Source organism: Coffea arabica, chromosome 5e (assembly GCF_036785885.1).
Source record: "Coffea arabica cultivar ET-39 chromosome 5e, Coffea Arabica ET-39 HiFi, whole genome shotgun sequence".
NCBI lineage: Eukaryota > Viridiplantae > Streptophyta > Magnoliopsida > Gentianales > Rubiaceae > Coffea > Coffea arabica.
The window spans coordinates 32,473,331-32,493,587 of NC_092318.1; the positions used below are offsets into that span (position 1 = coordinate 32,473,331).

General features: G+C 35.9%; 1 protein-coding gene across 1 annotated transcript; it reads left to right on the top strand.

Annotated features, from left to right (window-relative positions):
- Positions 1–11,267: 11,267 nt before the first annotated feature.
- On the top strand, positions 11,268–11,744 carry LOC113743956 (uncharacterized). Its single transcript, XM_027272006.1, has one exon. It carries the CDS (start codon positions 11,268–11,270, stop codon positions 11,742–11,744), a length of 477 nt encoding a protein of 158 aa, XP_027127807.1.
- Positions 11,745–20,257: the final 8,513 nt, after the last annotated feature.

Consider the following 20,257-nt stretch of genomic DNA (forward strand, 5'->3'; position numbering starts at 1 on the left):
CCTGACGAGAGCTGGGCAGGCGATCTACCGAACCCTTTGATTCGCCTTAGGGGAAGGTGGGGTCGTCACACTTTCCTTCCAATGGAAGGGCAAATTTAGAATGAGATTTCTATCCTTTGGTAGGGTGAGCAACTTTAGAAATTATTTTTTACCGAATTCGAGTTGAATTTGGTGATTTGAAATTAGTAAATCAGAGTTTTGTTGGTACAATGAGATTTCAAATCAGGGATGTTAGAATTGGAGTGAATATGGTTTATGGTTTTATATACCATTTGAATTAAATATAGTAAAGCAGTAATTTACCATTTTCACTTTCAAATTATTGCCTATGCAATACATAACCATATACAAACGTATACACACATATATACATGCATACAAGACTCAGACTCTTCAATCCAGCCTCCCCTCACTTCATTTTCTCCTTTTGTTTCATCAAACAAATCGCAAGGCTTTAGATAGTAGAGTTGAAAGCAAGAATCCAAGAAGACAAGAATGCATCTCACTCGCAATCCAGTCACTCCAAATAGACAAAGACTCACCAGTCCCTAATCGACTTGTCACATTAGTTGTAAACTAAATGGGTTAAGGTAATGAATTTAGCACCAAGGCCCTAAGTCCTGTACGATTTTAGATTCATTGTATTTTACCATAATTGATATGATTTTATTCAATTTTAGCCTATTTAGCTGTAATTTACTCTTAAATTGGTAATTGTTGTCATAATCTGATTTTACTCTAATTTTTGGTCATGACTTGTGCCCTAACTTTGATACATCTGTAATTTTCTTCAACTTTCTTCCTAATTAATCACGATTTGGCTGAAATTTAGTTGTGCAACAATTGAATTGCGCCCTAATGTTAACGTAGGCCCTTAAATGTAAATATAATTGACTAATTTATCGACCTCAGTAATTTGACTTATATGTCTATTTGATTGTAGCTCAATTGGTTGTTCTAAATTTTGTAAATTGCACTCTATGTTGCTGTTTGTGCATGAGTACATGAAGCATGTTGTTGTCTATGGTTTATGTTCAAGTTCTACCTTGGTCTTAGTATATTAATTGTAATTTTATCTCTTGTAGACTTATAGCAAGTTGTTGGAAAGAAAATTTTTCTATATGATTAATTGGAGATTTCTAAACATGAAACTAAGTATGTTAATTTTGCTTAAGAACATTAAGCTGAAAACAGGAAACTTAATTGAAAAAATTCAAGAAGTGTGCTGAAATTGAAAAAATTGAATGTAAAAAGTTGTTTGGTTTAGATGTTTCTATTTGGTGGAATTCTACTTATTTGGTGGAACTCAAGAGAGCTTTTGAGAGGTTTGAAGAGTAGGATCCTTATATGATTTAAGAGCTAGACTATTTTCTAATAAAATCTAATTTTGCAAAGAGTGGATTCTTGGTCATGATTTTGGAAAACTTTTTTAAGCTGATTGTAAAAGGGTTCTTATACCAAACATGTGACTTCTAATAAGTTTGTCAATAATATTATCACAGTCATGACGTTTTAAAGGAAATGGCAACAAGTGATAATGATTAATTGAGTTCTATAGCAAGAATAATTAAGAAGTATGGCAAGTACCAAGGAAGGATTGAAACGATGGACAAGCATGCTATTTTTTCCATTCTTGATTCTCAAACTAAACTTGAATGCCTTGAATTCATTCTTTGCCAAATATATGGTGAATTTGATGATGCAAATCTGTATAAGCTTGCAATAGATGCAACTTTTGGAGTTGCTTAATGAAAATGAGAGACTCAACACCCTTGCCTCATCTTCTGCCTCTCATGTTTCTTCGTGTTTAGTTCTAGTGCTACTGAAATAGGTAAAATTGCATTTGATGGAAATGCCTCTAGAAAGATCAATAGTAGGTACAAGTTGAAGTTTAAGAAGAGAAAAATGGCATTTGGAGGTAGGGATACAAAATCTAAATTAAACAAATATGTAAATGAGGATTGTGAAGATGATAGTGAGAAATTTGAAAATTTTGTTGTTGTAGAAGGCCAACAGACTTGGGTTCCCAATCCTCTCTATAGTGGCTCATGATGGATTAGTTGTCCAATTTCTACTGCAACTTCTAAATTTGCTTTTAGTATTGAAGGCTACGTTCTTGATAAATAAAAATTTTTAACTCCTAGAATTGTGTAAGGTTTAATATGTGCTCAAGATTGACTTCGATTTTCAATGACAGAATTGAATATGGAAAAAAATTTAGAAGATTTTGAAATCTTCAAATCTGGTAAATTATCAAATTTCTTATTACCAAATTTGAAGTATTCTTTTATTTCTAATAATTTATTTTAAAATACTTAACAATTTCTCTTTGTTCTTGTAGATTTGCTCAAGGGGAGAGCTAAAGCAACTATTGTTGATCTTTGAGTTTAATAATTGTGAACTAGAAGCCCAAAAAGGGCAGATGAAGAATTGAATAGTGAAGAATGCAACATAATTTTTAAATTTGATTTTTGGACTGTTATTTAGTTTTAGAAACTATTGCTTATTATCTAATATTTAAACAATTTACTTTTATTCATGAGTGATGGTTCATGTACTAATTTCAAGATTATTTACTTTTTGGGCTATGGCTATGTAATCAGTAATGAACTACTGCTTGAATTGGCCTTATATTCTAAATTGCTGATTATCTTTTGCTTCTTCTACTTGTTGTATTGAATGCTTCAATGCTTGATAATTAGCATGCTTCGGTAGGGCTACTTGATGTGAATCACGTACTTATTCAACCAGCAGTTGAAGAGGATTACACGAGAATCTTCGTTAGATTTATCAATAAATCACCGATGTCAATTTCTAAATTGACATTGGACTTCAAGTCTAACCATGAATCATCCATTGCCCTATTCGGGTGAATTTCCCTGATTTACCTCTTCCTCTTTTCGATATGAAATATCTATTAAAATTGGGATCGTTGTTGGGTCGTCCCTTGCAGGCTGATTCTGCAACTTTTGCCTTTAAGTGTCCTTGGGTGGCCTGAGTGTTAATTGAGATTAATGTTGCCAAAGTGCCGGTTAATCACGTTTAGATTGGGGATGAGAGCTTTGGGCACTGGCAAAAGGTGGAGTATGAGAATTGGCCTAAGTATTGCTTGTTTTTGTGAGGGAATAGGCCATACGGACACAAAATGCTTCAAAAAAGACCCATCACAGAAGGCTGTGAAGCTCGCTTCTCCAAAAGTGCAGTAGGTTTATGTCGTTAAGGACAATAAGGGCGAAGAATATGGCCATCTCTCATAAGCAGGACATGTCTATTAGACTGGGTGGAGCAGTAGGGTCATGCTATGATGAGTCACTGGGGAGACAGACAGGTATGACTTCAGCACCACTTCAGTCATTGCGTGAAGTGCCTCCAGTAGAGGCGGAAGTTACAATAGCTAAGGTTGCAGCTCCAGGGCTTGTTTCACAGAAGAGGGATCCCAGTTAATACTGGCTGATAATCTAGAGTTCAGTCGGGAGGTGCAATTGGGTAACTAGTTGCAGCAAGCTAGAGAAGTATTCTAGCAATGTGAAATCGAGAAGGAAAATCTGAGAGAGGATGTCAGAGGGCCAGAATCTTCTCCAGGTTTCTCACTTCAAATCCCTTCGAGATCCTAAGCTCGTTAGATGATAATCAGCCGTTTTGGATGTCTCGCTCCTTGTCTCCGCCACGCTCGTGTCAACCTTTTTCATTAGCTCATCGTAAGTCTGCTTCTAATCTACTTCAACATGTGGTGTCAACATAGCAGCTAGTGGAGTTTCGAACACAGATTGATGCGCACCTACGCAATAGGGAGTTGTTATCCCTGGGTTTCCCTTGGGCAGCTGTTGTGGATGAAAAAGACATTTGTCTTTTGAATCAGATTGCAAAAAAGCTTGGTAGACCTTTAAATTATCTGAAGAAAATGGCGGCCTATCATTCTCAAGCTATGTCCTCTTTGGTTTTTAATGATAAATCCAATTAACTTGTTAGCTTGGAACATAAAAGGTATCTCCCGACGTGATTCACAACGGTATCTACAACATTTATATAGAAGCAATAATGTTCATTTATTAATTCTTCTTGAGCCTATGTCTGATGTTTCTCTATTAGACAGCATTAAGTCTTTGTTACGATTTGATAATGCTCAATCATTCATTGATGGAAAGATTTGGGTGATGTGGTTTGATGAGTTCTCTATTAAGTCTATGGAATTGGCAGAGTAGATGGTTCACATGCATGTAAAAGTGGTGTTTGGGTATTCTTTTTGGCTCTCAGCAGTCTACGCCAAGTGCACTCGTGTAGGTAGGAGATCTTTATGGCATGCATTGGAGAATGTCGGAGTTAGGTCCCAAACTCCATGGCTAATTGGTGGAGGTTTTAATGTGGTATCGTCGGCAGTAGAAAAAAAGGGGGTGCAGCGGCGAATGATAGGAACATGAAGGAATTCAACTCATGCACCTTTAATTGCAATATTTCACCAGTGGATTTTGATGGTCAACTATACACTTGGACGAATGGGTTGATGTAGCAGCAGTTGGACAGGATGCTGGTCAATGGTGCTTGGGCTGACCTTTTTGACACAACTCGGGTCTCGCACTTGCCTCAAGCAAGGTCTGATCACTGTCCATTGCTAGTTAAGTGTAGTTCTATCAGGGTTCGGAAGCGCGCTTTTAAATTCTTGAATGTCTGGCAAAGCATCCAACTTTTCATCAAATAGTGAGAGAAGCTTGGGGAGCTCCCGTATCCGGGGTAGGGATGCGGTGCTTTTTTCAAAAATTGATTCGAGTATGACATTGCATTAAACAATGGAATTCACAGATTTTGGGAACATTTTCTCTAGGGTCAAAGAGGCAGAAAAGAGTATGAAACAATGTGAGCTTGAGTATGACTTCATTCGGGATAACGTGACAAGGGCATACCTGGGAGAAGCAAAGGCAGTTTATACTCAAGAGTTGATAGTGGAATATGAATTTTGGCCCCAAAAATCTGTAATTAAATGAATTTAGATAGGGGATGCTAACACTAAGTTTTTCCACTCGTGTGTTAGACAGAGAAGAAATTCCAATTTCATTTCTAGAATTAAAAATGAAGATGGAGTTTGATTGGATCAACTAAAGAAAGTAAAGGAGTCAACGGTAGAGTTTGATGATCTTGATCCCTGTCTTTTGATATTTACAAAATAATTGGATAATACTAATATCTTTTCAATAAGAAAGCTTTTCAGCTCTGAAGCAATTTGATTCAAAGAACAATTGAAAGAAGATAAAGGAAGATGAAAGCTGTCGGATGCTCACAAAGACAATACCGAACGTCCGATAGACAGTGCAAATCATATCGGACGAAGAATATCTTCGCCGGACATCCGATAGAATTCAGATGATCCTTCAAACTCTCTGTCTGCTATCGGACGCAAGTTTCGGAAGTACCGGACGTCTGATAGAATTGAGATGATCCTTCAAGCAACGGTAGTACCAGACGTCCGATACTCCCAACGGCTAGTTAACTCTTCAGTTACCTTCTATCCATTGGAAGCATTAATGAAGCACTTTTTTGGTCTCATATAAATAGAGCATGGTCAGAAATTTCAAACAACTTTTGCACACTGAGAATACAAAAGATCAAGAGTAGTTTTAGTGAGAAAATACTCTCCAAGGAAAATTTGTAGTCTTTGTGGTGTAAGGTTCTTTGTAAGCTTTTCATTTGTTAGTAAATACTTTAATAGTGTAACTCTGTGAGGGTTATCTTGAGGGATTGTAAAACTTCCTAACTTGACCGAGTAAAACATGGGGCAAGGAGGAAATGAGCCTTCCTTTGTACACAAGATTGGTTGTATTTCATCAACTTGAAGAAGCTTGTTTTATGAGTTGATCTTTGAGCTTAAGAGGAGTTTGGTAGTCAATTGATTTGCAATTCTTCTCTTTTTATTTATCATTTTGTGAACCTTAATTGCTTATCTCTTCTACTCTCAAGTGATATTATCCTTTATTGATTGATTCATTGTGTGATCACTTAAAAAAGAGGGTAAATTTCATATTGAGTAAAAAGTGCCCATAATTTGATTAGTTTCTTTAATCAACCTAATTCATCCCCTCTTAGGTTGTCTTCGGGCCTAACAGAGTTCTTTTCCTCACTTTTCTCGTCTGAGAGGGAGGGACGGATGACTCTCCAGTTGTTCATTCAATTGCCGCGGGTGGACCACTCTGATAATGATATACTGTGTGCACTTCAGTCGATGGAGGAGATTAGGTCTGTGGTTCTATCTATGAGCCCGGATAGTGCCCCGAGTCCTGATGGATTTAGTGCTGGCTTTTATCAGAGATGTTGGGAGATCATTAAAAAGGATCTTCTACAAGCTGTTCAAGATTTCTTTACGGGCGGGCAGCAACCCCATGGTTTCACAAGCTCCCTCATTGTCCTCATCCCAAAGGTGCAAGGGGCTTCTCAGTGACGGGAGTTTCCGCCTATTAGCCTATGCAATGTCAGCTCCAAGAGTATCTCAAAAATTTTGGCGGTGAGGTTGAATAGGGTGTTGCCTAAAATTATTTCTACATGGCAGATAGGGTTCATCCCTGGTAGAGGTATTATAGACAATATTAGTTGGTTCACGAGTTAGCATGGGATTTGGATAGGCAATTGTCGGACCCTAATTTGATGCTTAAGTTGGATATGAAAAAAGCCTATGATCGAGTCAAATGGCCATTCTTGCTTTTTATGTTACACAAGTTTGGATTTCAAGATAGGGCTATCGATTTGTTTTCGATCCCTATGCAATAGTTGGTTCTCAGTTCTAGTCAATGACGAGCCAGCTGGTTTTTTTAAGTCATCGAGGGAGGTCCGCCAGGGAGATCCACTCTCTTCAGCATTGTTTGTGATTGTGGCAAAATTCTTGAGAAGGGGTCTATTTCAGTTGTTCTAGGAAAATGAGAGGAGATTTTACGCATCGCCAGGGTGTCTAGTACCTTACTTGACATTTGCAGATGACATTCTTATTTTCACCAAGTGCTCCGAGAGTTGCCTAGGGCCAATTCAAGGCTTTCTAGAGTCGTATCAAGCTTATTCTGGCCAAAAGGTCAATTCATCTAAGAGCTCATTTATTATTTCTAATAGGGTCACTGTTGAGCAAGTTGATATGATTACCTCCATCCTTGGTTTCTCTCGACAGCATTTTCGCTTCAATTATTTGGGAGCTCCTATTACGTGAGGTAGAGACCATTGTCGTCTTTTTGATGGAATTTTAGATAAGATTCGGCATAGACTTCAGCATTGGAGTTCTTGCATGTTGTGAACCGGTGGAAAAATTATTCTTCTTCGTTATGTTCTTGCTTCTATCCCTATGTATCTTCTATAGGTCCTCCAACCACCTCAAGTGGTGCTCACTAAACTTGGTAGGATTTGCAATAGCTTTTTATGGGATCACAACACGGAATCGTCAAGAGTCCATTGGGCTTCATGGGAGAAGCTTTGTTTTCCTGTGGAAGAAAGGAGCTTGGGGTTTCATAGCTTTGCGGATGTTTCCAAAGCATTTGCGTATTAGCTTTGGCGGCAACTTCATCTTGGAGATTTCAATTGGTCACAATTTATGCATGCCAAATGTGTTAAAGGCTATCACCCCTCTAAAGTGCATGTATCTCGGCTCACACCAGTTTGACGATGGTTGGAGGAAGTATGAGGATTTACGGAGTCAAAAATTAGGTGGTGTTTAGGGAGAGGGTTTGTTGATTTTTGGTTTGACTGTTGGTACTTTGATCAACCATTGTCGGTGGTGATGGGGGTACCTAATCTGCCACACATGTTGCCGGTGGAATTTTATGAGGATATTGGATGGAGTGTTGACAAGCTACAACAGTGGGTCCCAGAGTCTATAGTGCAACAAATCTTGCAAATTCAGCTTCCTTGAGTTGGATGATGTCATGGTGTGGATACCATCTTCCTCTGATTCTTTCACTGTCTCATCAGCTTGGAAGTGTCTTCGACCAAGGAGGAACAAGTCAATGGTTGATCGTATTATTTGGGACAAGGTGTTACCTTTCAAGATCTCTTTTTTGAATGGAGGATGTTACATGGTTTTCTCCCATTGGATGACAATTTAAAGAGAAGGGGCATTGTCCTCTCTTCGCAATGTATGTGTTGTGAGAAGAATGAAGAATTATTGAATCATTTATTTCTCTATGGCCCGGTAGCTACTCAGGTTTGGAGGCATTTTGTTGGGCAATTTAGTTTCCTAAATTTGGATCTCTTGCAGTCTACTGTCTCTGCAATGTTCACGTCTTGGGTTTTGTTTTCACTGTGATAGCCCCACCTCTCCTCAGGACAAACCCAAAGGATTAGCAAACTGCTTGTCCAGCTCGCGTCGGCACTCAGTCTACTAATGAACTAGCAACCCAAGAAAACTAATGAAATATCTTTGAAGTAAAGGGTACAAGCCATAATGAAAATATAATCGTCACGCCACCTTCCCAAACTTAGAATATAGAACTAAAAGTTAAACTTATAACTCCAAACTTAATTTACATAGTATGCGGCAAACTTACAAATTCAAGCTTATAAGAGTCAAAGGTAGAATCTTCTAAATAAAAGATTACAATCCAAAGTAGAAGTTTAAGATAAGAATTGAGGCTATGAAAGTTCTTGACCACAATTCCATCCCAAATCTGTTAAGAAAAATAAAAAGAGTGGGGTGAGCTAAAACTCAGTGAGGTTCCAAATAATCATGTAACCACATAATCAATTAGAGACATAATATAAATGAGTGATCGCAGTACAATACTAGAACAAGTTAATCACAATTCAATTCAAGGATACGGGTGGCTTCCAAAAGCCAAATCCACTTAAGTTTGATCGTATCGAAAATCCGTTGACTCTCCGTCAACGTTTGCATCCAAGGATGTAATGTCCGTAGAATACCACTTACTCCAATTTCCGTCCACCAGTCAATCCCCTTACCAGGCCCAAACACCTCAAACAGTATAATTAGGTAACACTCGAGTATACCAGTTTCCAAATTTCAGTAAACAGTCCTCAGGGTTCATCTGCCTTCTCGACCAAGTCCTTGCTGGTTCGATACAACCGACTCACCTATGAGGTTGGGCATCCAAACAGTCACAATAGTTGATGGGATGTTACCCAAACAACTCACATCTTATAGTAGCAGTATACAGAGTCTCAGTGGAATCGAAGGAGGTCGAGTGTGATAAAGTACACGCTCGCCTCAAATTTGTCAAGACAAGGTTTAGATCAACCAGTCACAGATTAAGTATTCAGATATTTCACATAAACAGGTAACAGGCAATAGAACACTCACCTGTCAAGAAATGCAGAGTTCAATCGTCAAGTTCCATGGTTACCCTCACCTGCGTTTCCCAATTCTAGGGCAACGAGTGAAATCGTTAACAATCTAGGTTCATTTTTCAACCCAAATATAAGTTCATTAGGTGACCAAGTGGGTTGTTAATCGACTCAATTTACCATGCAAGTTAGGTCCAAATGTAAGAAAAGGTCATAAGAAAAGGAGTTTGACAAGTGCAAGAAAGTTGAGCAAAAGAAAAGTCTCATTCAAGTTCAAAAGTGTCTTCGCGGGTAAAATAGTCGTGCACGCGCAGTCTCGGGAAAACGGTCATAGCTCACTGTAGAAAAGTCGGAATCACATGACGTTGGTGGCATTGGAAACTAAACTCGAAGGGTTTTCTAATGGTACAAAATGTAAACTTTAGTTCCTCTCCTATCAATACCAGTGGTTCGGGGAAGTTGGCTGATTTTCCTGTTTTGATCAGCTCAATACCCTAACAAAGTTACCCTATTTCTTCTTGCCAACTTCGTTCATTTTGGCTCAAATACATCCAATTCAATCTCCTAGAATTCATATACAGGGGGTCAAGTTATCTAGCACCATTGAAGCTTAAAATGCAACACACAAAATGATTAAATGAACCCAAAACAGTCTAGCCAACAAGGAAGAACCAAAACAGTCCACTAACTTGCCTAAAACAACCACTTTACTTGCTTCATTTTCATTTCAACTCACTCCTAAGCTTAAACCAATGTTTAGCCAAGTTTCTTAGGCTTAATTAAGGTGCAATACGTCACAAAAATCAAGGAGAAACCTCCACTTCAAGGCCAGTCAGCAAAGAGAAAAGAAAATAGTCCACAAGTTCACATTCAACACCAACCCCTATCCTTTCATTATAGTTAACTTAAACAACATTCCAAGAGTTATCCCTAACTTTAAAAGGATCCATAACATGTTAATACATCAAAAAAACCATGAACAAAGCATAGGCAAATATTCAAACACATGGCATGCTAAACATCCAACTCTACTTCCACTTACTTAGCTTAAGAAATTTCACCACAAACAACCTCAACTCAACCTCTAGTTGTCATCAAAACCTCAAACACTTGATATAACACAATAAAGCTAAGATTTAAGGATCATTTACCTTTCTTAAGTGAAGTTTGAATCACCAAAAAGTCCACCAAACAAGAGCTCCAAGCTTGAATTACACACTAGCCTTGAAGGTAGTTTACTCAACTAACTAAAGTTCTTTCTCTTATTGCTCAAAGATCAAGCTAGGGTTTATAAGCAAGAAAATGGAGTTTTTTTTATCTTCTCTTGGAAGCTTAAGATGGCTGGCCAAGGAGGAGAAAATGGAGCCAACAAGGTTTAAATTCTTCTAATTTTCTTGGTCAAATAAGTTGAATGGTTAGGGTCTTGCCACTTGTCTCAATCTTGGCCATTCTTCCTTTAAACTTTGCCAAATAAGGTTGCTACCCTCCAAATGTATCAAATGTCTAATATAACACCCTTAAACTATCACATGAAGTCTCAAACACAATTAAAAGGGTATTTGGTCATAGTGTATATAGTGAAATAAAATAATGCCAATTTAAGGAGATGTTTCAATTCTTGTAAAATGCAATGAAATGCAATGCAAGGAAATGTCATAATTGATTTAGTGTTAGGGTAATGCAAGTGATTTAGGAGAATTTATATTTTTTAAGTGAGAGTTCTCACATTTACCCTTGATTGGATCATCTCACATTAAGTCTTGGTTACCGGTAGTGATTTGCTAGTTTTTGTGAAAAGTACGTAATCAAGCGCATTTTCAAAGGAGTGCCATTTATGTGCAGCATGTGATCTGGCTGATAGACTCATTCCTGCAGCAGCTCATGCGGGCTAACGTATTGGAAGCGTCTCATTTTAGTGGAGACACGAATTATTATTTATTTTCGCAAGTAGTACAAGCCCCCAAAGTGGTTCGGCACAGTATGATTCATGGGTAAGACCTCCGATGGGCTTTTTTGAATTGAATTCAGATGCGAGTTTAGTGGAGTGTATAGCTTTGGGAGGTTGGTTCCTCCATGATCGTAACGGCAAATTGGTCTTAGCATACTTTAAGAAGTTTGGAGATGTGGATGTATTGGTGGTGGAAGGTCTTTCATTGTTGCATGGTCTTCGTCTTTGCAAAGACAAAGGTTATTCTTTGATACATGCCCAGGTGGATTCACAGGCTCTAGTTGCCTTGGTAAAGTCTGCCCATACCTCAAAGTGGCCGCTTTGCAATGTTCTAAGAGAGATTCAATTTCTTCTTGATATCATGAATGCGGAGGTTCAACTTATAGTTAGAGAAGCTAATTTAGCAGCGGACAGGTTGGCTGCTTTACGAGTCGGTTCAGACACCCTTTTTACTTCACCTACCTTTTTGCCAGCTTCTATACGGTTGGTCCTGGCATTAGACTCTAGGTCATTTCCCTATGTTCGCTCTTAGACTGTAAGGGAGTAGTACTCCTAGTTTAACTTAATCAGTCAGTTCTCGAGGTCAGGCTTGGCTGCCCTTCAGCTTTTGTTTGTTTCCTCTCGCTTGAATAAAATCCTGGTTTCATTAAAAAAAAAGCAAATTTGAATTAGGAGTTTTCTAATTTGAGTGCAAAAAATATCAAAATTTTCCATATGCAAATTAGCGGAATTACTGATTTCAAACACCTAAATTATCAAATTGAAATTTGATGCTCACCTCCACCCTTTGGCACTAAAAGAGTAAATTACCAACACATAAATTATCAAATGGCATATGGTCTTTTTGTTGGTTGCACAAATAAAAAAAGTTAAAGTTGGTGTTTGATCATTAACCTTTTAAGGGATAATCAATGTATTTCATGAATAATAGGGATGCTTTGCTACTTGCCCCTAATTACAAGGACCATTTTGTGTGTAAACCTAATAAATACTATTTTAAATTGCTAAGATGGATACTCAAGTGTTGATTCAAATATGTAAATTTCAATTAATCCATCAGTTCATATGGATAAATCATTCAACATATAGTAAACTGATCATTAATTGGATAAATTGAATAGTGAGATTATCTACACGTAAATACAAAATAATCTACAAGTGTAAAATTTGAATGTTTTTGTAACGATAATTCGGTATAAATAGATGAGATTTTAACTCCAACAGACACCATAGGCACTCATCCCTATTACTATCTTTTCATTGAGAAAAAAGATCACATAGCCAATCAACATCTTTCTTACTTTCATTCTAGTACAACTGCCCTTAGAGTTTCTAGAATATTGGTAATCAGTCACTATTGATTTTTCTCTTTTGAGTTTCAAAAAGATTTCCCATATATTTTTTAGTATAATGAAAACCCATGATTTACTTCACTTCATGTATGATAAGTTGTAATGGCAAAAAGTTACACTCATGAGAACATACTAAGGTATCATGGAATTAGAAAATTTTTTGAGCTTGTGAACGAAACTAGGTTAGAGGAACTTTTTGGACATTATCAATCACTTGAATCTTTCATCAATAATCTCTTAAAATATTATTTTAAAGTTGTGTTGATTAAAAATAATTATGTTGTTTGCAATTTATTCCTACAAGTTTCACATAATAATGGAATGTTTTTATTATGATTTTTTCTTTGGGATTATTAAAAATTAAAAATTAAATGAGAATCAAAATTACATACTAAGAGTAGATTTGTTAAAGTATAGTGATTGATTAATATATCATCATAAATTGAAGAATTTTTTTTATAGTGTCTATAAATAGTGACCTAGTTTTGTGTGCTTGATAATGGTCACATAGCTATATGGATCATGGAGATTATACTCTGCAAGGATTTTATCATGACTTGGAGGTCATAAACTTAAGGACTTTTAGTGCTACCAAAGTTAGCAACTTAGCCTAACTCAAACTGATCATAAGAGTGAAAGCAAATGCCCTATCCTACCATGGATTGGCATCAGTAGGGCTCCCACATTGTATTGAGATTTTGAGTTATTTTATGCTTATAATCATGTATTTACTTTGATAATGTATACTAAGTTTGATTTTAGTAGAAAATTAAGATTTCCAAAGTATAAATTTTAAGCTTTTATTTTAGAATTATGTGAGAATTTGACAAGTGGCCAAATCATTCCTTATTTATGAGGGTCAAGTTGGGTCATTACATCAAAATTGGAACTTTTTCACAATTAATACTGTATCTAACATGCTCATAACTGTACTATATATTATGCCTCAATTTACCTCATTTTAACTGATTATTAACATAATTTATCTTGTAGTCATATGTGTATATTTTAGCTTGTAGGTTCTTACTAAAATTTTGAAGTTTTCATCTTAAAATTGTGGAAGTATTGGCACATTTGTTGAGCTACTATTTTTAGACCTAATATTGACTTTATGGAATCTATTAAGATGTTAATATAAGAGATTTTAGTGCTGAAAGAGGTTTAGGGAGTTTGCTTAAAGAAAAAGTTTAGGATGGGACCAACTTACAAGAGTTGAGTAACTTATTTATGTTGTCCTAAATCTAGCAATGGCAATACGCCAAAAATTTTCTCTTCCTAAACCCTAACGACATATTTAAATTCTTTACCAAATCCTATCGGGTAACCCTACAGATTTTAACTTCCATAACCAAACCCTCTTATTCTTAGGTTCGGATTATTCGTCGAGTACCTTTACCCGCTAATTTGAATAATTCAGAAAAAGGTAATTAACTATTATCAAACTAAAATTAATACATACATAATGTTAAATCAACACATTATGTTAAATTTTAAACTTTGGTAGAGTCATACAACCGACATGAGAGGAATTTAGCATTTTATGAAGGGTAAAATGCTTGTGTTATACGTACATATATATATATATGTGTGTGTGTGTGTGTGTGTATGTATATGTATAAATATGTATGTGTATATATGTATGTCAGATTTCAAATTTTTAGGATTCTCTTACCAAACCCTAACGGATTGCCCATTGATCGTCTAATCGGATTAACCATTGAATTGAGTACCCATGGGGATCGGATTTTACCCTACCTATTGCCATCCCTACTTGAATAGGACAACCTAGATAAGGGTGAATTAGTTGATATGTGATTTCAACTAATTTTAGATGTTTCTGTACTTGGTAAAAAAATATCTAGCAAGTTATCGTATTAAAACAGTCTCAAAACTTCAAGTTATACTTTGTAAAAACAAGCACTTACAATATATCAAGTACAATACATATATGTGATTAGACTAAGAAAAATACAATTAATAATAATTTAAATACAAACAAAAATTGAAATAAATAAAATGCAAGTAAAAGTAAGTAAGAGAGGAATAATTTGTAGTGATTCAGCATTAATGGTCTAACATCAACTACCAAAGGAATTTTTCTCCTTTGGATTTTAAAACTGATAACTAGTGTTTTGAAAGCTGGGTTGAATTGGCCAATTTGATTGATTAGATCGTGAATCAATCATGGCTCTGGTTCGGTTCATCTTTGGATTCATTGGACTTAAGAACCAGTGAAAACCATGTGAATCGGAATGAACTATTGAACCGGCGATTTTTTTTATTTTTTTCTATTAAATTGGAAAAAAAGAATAGGTTCTTAATAACTCTAAAGACTAGTCATGAAGTGTCACGCCCACTCACTTTCTTCTCATCTTCCATCTCTTATCAAGTTTTCATCTCTACTTTCTAGTTTCCTGATTTCATTTAGGCTCAAAGTTTTTTTTTTTTAAACAACGTTGCAATCTTTAATTCCCAAAAACATGGTTTAAAGTTTAAATTTACAATGTCTAATTTCTAAAGACATAAATTTTATTTAATTTCAGAATATTTTAGTATTCTTGGGTAGGATTTAAAATTATATTTTGGTAGATACAATTGAGATGAAATTTATTTGTTTGAACTTATAATTTAAAACATTTATTTGTGAAAGTCCAACTTCTTTGAAAATATTAAACTTTTTATCAGATAAAATCTTAAATTAGTCCATTAAATATCTTATTATGTGCATATGTATTTATATAAATTATTTTAAAAAAAAATTCATTGAACTAGGGTTAAACCAATCCAACTGATTGAATCGCAATCTAAATACCTCGTCGGTTCAATTAGCGGTCCGAGTTTCAAAATATTACTAATAACCGGTACATTGATAACATGTTGTTTTGTTTTTATAGTGGCAATAATACAAAACACCATAGTACAAAGCACATTTTCTTTATAGCTGTTCAAGCAAAACTACTTCACCGAGATAGTCTTTCTTTTCAGTTCTAATCTCACTCCACTATGCCTTTGAAATTATAATGGCTCAAACACAACTAGTTTACTTCTTGGATCTTTTTCTTAGATGCTCTAGACAAAGGATTTATAAGAATCACACACACAAAAGCCTAGTCTATTGCAAAGTAAAATTCGATTATGCCCGTCATAGTTGCTCATAAAACAAAGCAATTATAATGGCTCAAACACAACTAGTTCACTTGAAAAGACTTTTTAAGAAAAGACATGGCTAAGATATTTAAAGATTTGAATAGAAGACACAAGAAGGTAAGTGTACATAAACCAAGTCATTCAATCTTTGATGTTCCAATCTGTTTCTTTTCTTTGAGTGAATATCTTCAAAGATACTCCAATTTTTTTAACATCCAAAAGCACTGCAAGTTTGGCTTAAAACACATATAGCTAATTTTTGCAAATGAGGCGGACTACTACCATAACATGTCCACCATTCATCTATTAAAATACGTAAAAAAATCAGAAAGTAAAACTAGAATCTAATAATCAAAAATGAAATTCTTGTTTGTAATTTGTATACCTGGAAGCATGGCATTACGATATCTTGTTGTAGAAACTCTTCCAAATCATCTTCAACTTTACGAAACAGTTTCATTTCTCTTGTTAAATGACTCAATAAATCAGGATTTCCATAAGAGTATTTCTCAATCACATCCAAAAGTCTTGACGTAGCATGCCTATGCTTCTTCAGTAGAATCATATTGGAAAGCAGGATTCAACCAAAAACCAGTAGCATGGATATTTTTCTGAAGTTGGTTATCCCATCTTAAGTCAATTATCTTCAAATAAGTTTCAACTCTTTTCTTTCTTTTAGCAACTCTTTTCAAAAGCTCTTCTCTTGCCTTATGCATAGCAGCATACAAATACCCCATAGAAGGCCTTTCATCACTATCAACAAGCCTTAAAACCCATACAAGTGGCTCTGTTAATTGGACTATTGTAGCACATTTTTTTTCCAAAACATAGAATCCAATACTAGATCCACAAACTTTTTCCCTTTACTTTCCTTAGCATATGCAGAAATAGTCCATTCTTTTGAAGTGATCATGGCTCTCACAGCATCTTTTGGTAGCAAAATGCTTTGCAAGGCAATGAAATTAGTAGCAAAGTGTGGAGGAGCAAGACGAATTATTTCTCTCCCTCTAGTGTGTTTTCTCATCAAATTCAATGGATAACAGTGATTATATATATTGTTATCTTAGAAGCTTGTCTAACCATCTTACTTACCTCATCTAGCTTACCAACATCTTGCAACATCAAGTTTAGGCAGTGAGCAGCAGCACTTGAAAACCAATAAAGTGTTGGAAATTCCCTTTTTAACAATCCCCCGACAGCAGCATAATTTGCAGCATTATCAATGACAATATGCACCACTTGTTCCACACCCACAAATAACACAAATTTTCTAAATAATTTGTACAACATGTCTACAGTTTTTGAAGCATCTGAGGCATCAACAGACTTCAAAAATATTGTTCCTCTTGGACAATATGCTAAAAAGTTTATGAGAGTCCTTCTTTTCTGGTCAGTCCATCCATTGGCAATCGTAGTACATCTTGTTTCCAAGTTGACTGAAAGCTATCAATAAAGTTCTTAACCTGGTCAGCATTTTTTGTTAATAAGTAACCATGCAAATCATAGGAATTAGGAGCTTTCTAACCTGCCCCACAAGAACAAGCTGCATCAAACATGGACTGATAATATGCTGAATTAGTTGCATTAAATGTGATTGAAGCATCAATCATCCATTTTGAAATAGCCAAATCAACCTTTTCCTTTGCCTCTTTTAATGCAAAGTGCACGGCTGATCATGGTAGCTCAAATAGTGTTCAAGTTGTTTCAAGTGGTCCTATGACTAAAGCTCGTGCCAAAAAACTTAAAGAGTCAATGCAAGCTCTAGTTCGTGATGTGCAAGATCAAGTTGGTCATGCAAATGACATTCCAGGGCTTGAAAATGAAGATTATACTCTTTACAGTCTTATTCAAGTCTTGGATGCAAAAGATGAAGTTTGAAGATTTTTCTCGGTTCATGAGTTAGTCAAGTCATTTGCTGTTGGTTCATGCTCCAACAAGTAGTTGTCATTCTTTGAGTTCTAATCATTGTGTTGAGCTTGATTAGTTTAAGTGTCATTGTCTTGTTAACTAATTCAGCCAGCTTGGATTCTCAAAGAGCCGAATTGGATTTCCTGATTTCATTAGGTTGTTTTAGTTGTTTTAGTTAACAAGATCGGTCCTAGGTCATGTTGAGCAAGTCAAGAGGCTGACTCAGGGTTTTATTAATCACATTAAGTGATTCCAAGTTAGTTTAGGTTTTAAAGTCTTGTAAAGGCTATAAATAGCCTTCCTTCTTTAATGTTTCTCCTTTGTGACAAAATAAAATTGGAATTTCCAGCAAAACCTTGTGTGTGCAACCTCGAATATTTAAGAGATCCTTTCTTGAATACTTGAGAGATTACTTGAGTGTTCACTCTACTTATCAATCAAGAATCGCACTTGATTGTGGCGTCATCTATTTACATTCTTGGTTTGCTAATTCATTTAGTTGTGGGTTGAGATTAAATTCAATAGGTTTGCAACTACGCAGATTAGAAGGGTCAAGGGTATTCCGCAACCTTCAACTTGATTCTTCGTCTAGATCTGAGGCTTTGTGGGATACGAGTTCAGGCCTTCTAGGTGGGTTCATATCATATTTGCTTTGCAAAACACTCTTGATGGTAGGTTGTCCTCTATGAGTTGTTCTTGGCATGAACATGGTCCCAATTATCTTTCCTCTTTTATGATCTTGAGCAACTCTTTTTCCTTTTACAGCTATAGATGTGTTGGTTGAACCTCTTGAACTTCATCTTCATCTTGCATGTACAATTGCTCCTCATATTGTCTCAAAGGCTGGTCGTACATGTCACTTGCTTTTAAACGATTTTGCAAGCTTCTTTTCTTATTAGCCATAGCTTGTAAGTTATTTTGCATTTCATATCTTAATTGTGGTTCCACTTTTGGACACAGATAGGTCTATCCTTTTACACCTGCAAGGTGTTGCTTGAATCGACTGATACCACCACCCTGTATCTTTTTCCTGCAGTAACAACATATCAAACACTTGACCTTCTTATTAGATACTAAGCCTTCTAAACAATGAGACCAACCTAGATCCGTTTTTCCCCTTATTACAGGTTGAGATTGTGAACTTGAAGTATTTGGTGTTGCACTTGTAGGCATTTCTCCAACAGAATCCATCTAAAAAAATGCAAATGCAAGCATGTATTCATTGGATAAAAATGATGGATCATTGAATACAGAGTGGCTAAAGTATTGGCAAAGGCATTGTGAGTGCCAGAGATACGCCTGAACTCCAAATTCCTAACTTTAGTGGCCAAACTAAGGAAGTTACAATGATAAAACATAATTTTCAATCTCAAGTTACCCACTGCTTGAGCGTCTAGTGCACAACTAAATTGGAATCACTGAATGCTATCAGGTCCTTAATCTCCATGTCCAGTACCATTTTCATAAAAAAATACAAGCTTCATACTCGGCCATATTGTTGGTACAAGGAAACCATAACTTGGTAGTAGCAGGATAGTTTTCCCTTTAGTCAACACCAAAACTGCTCTAATTCTAACCCTAAAAGAATTTGAAGCACCATCAAAGAATAGCCTCTATCCAAGATATTACTCATTCATGTCCTCAACTGTTCCAATGAACAGAATTTCTTCATCAGGAAGTAGCTATGTAGTGGCTGGTAATCATCCTCCCTCAGGTTTTCTGCCAAATGATCTGCTATGGCTTGTCCTTTGACTGCTTTTTACATTGTGAAGACAATATCTCACTTGGAAAGGACCATCTGCCACTTAGCCATTCGTTCCATGGGCATTGGCTTTTCTAACAAGTATTTTTGAGGATCAGAACGAGAAATCAAGTAAGTGGTATGACCAAGGAAGTAATGCCTCAACTTCTAACCTGCCAATGCTAAAGCACAACAACTTCTTTCAAGGAAAGATTAGTTGGCCTGATATGCTGTAAATTTATTTCTGAGATAGTAGATGACTTATTCTCTCCTCCCAGATTCATCATGCTACCTCAGAATGCATCCAACAACCTCATTAAGTATAGACAAATACACAATCAAAGGTCTTTCCGATTGAGGTGGCACTAAGATCGGAGGGTTTAGCAAGTAATTCTTGATCTTATCAAAAACTTACTGACAATCTTCATTCCAATCCATTGATGCATTCTTTTTTAACAATTTGAACAAAGGTTCACAGGTGGAAGTCAATTGTGCAATGAATAGACCAATGAAATTAATCTTTCCAAAAGAACTCTTCACATCCTTCTAAACTTTTGGAATTGGCACATCTCGAATTGTTTTAATTTTCGTAGAATCTATCTCTATACCCATTTTACTGACAATAAAACCTAATAATTTGCCAGTTGGGGCTCCAAAAGCATACTTCACAGGGTTCAACTTCAAATTATACTTCCTCAATCTTTTGAGTAGCTTCTTTAAATCAACTAAATGATCTTCAACTTTCTTATAGTTAATTATGATGTCATTCACATAAACCTCAATCTCCTTATAGATCATGTCATGGAATATGATAATCATGGTCTTCTGATAAGTAACTCTATCATTTTTCAATTCAAAAGGCATCACTCGGTGTCACACACCATTTTTGAAAAAAAA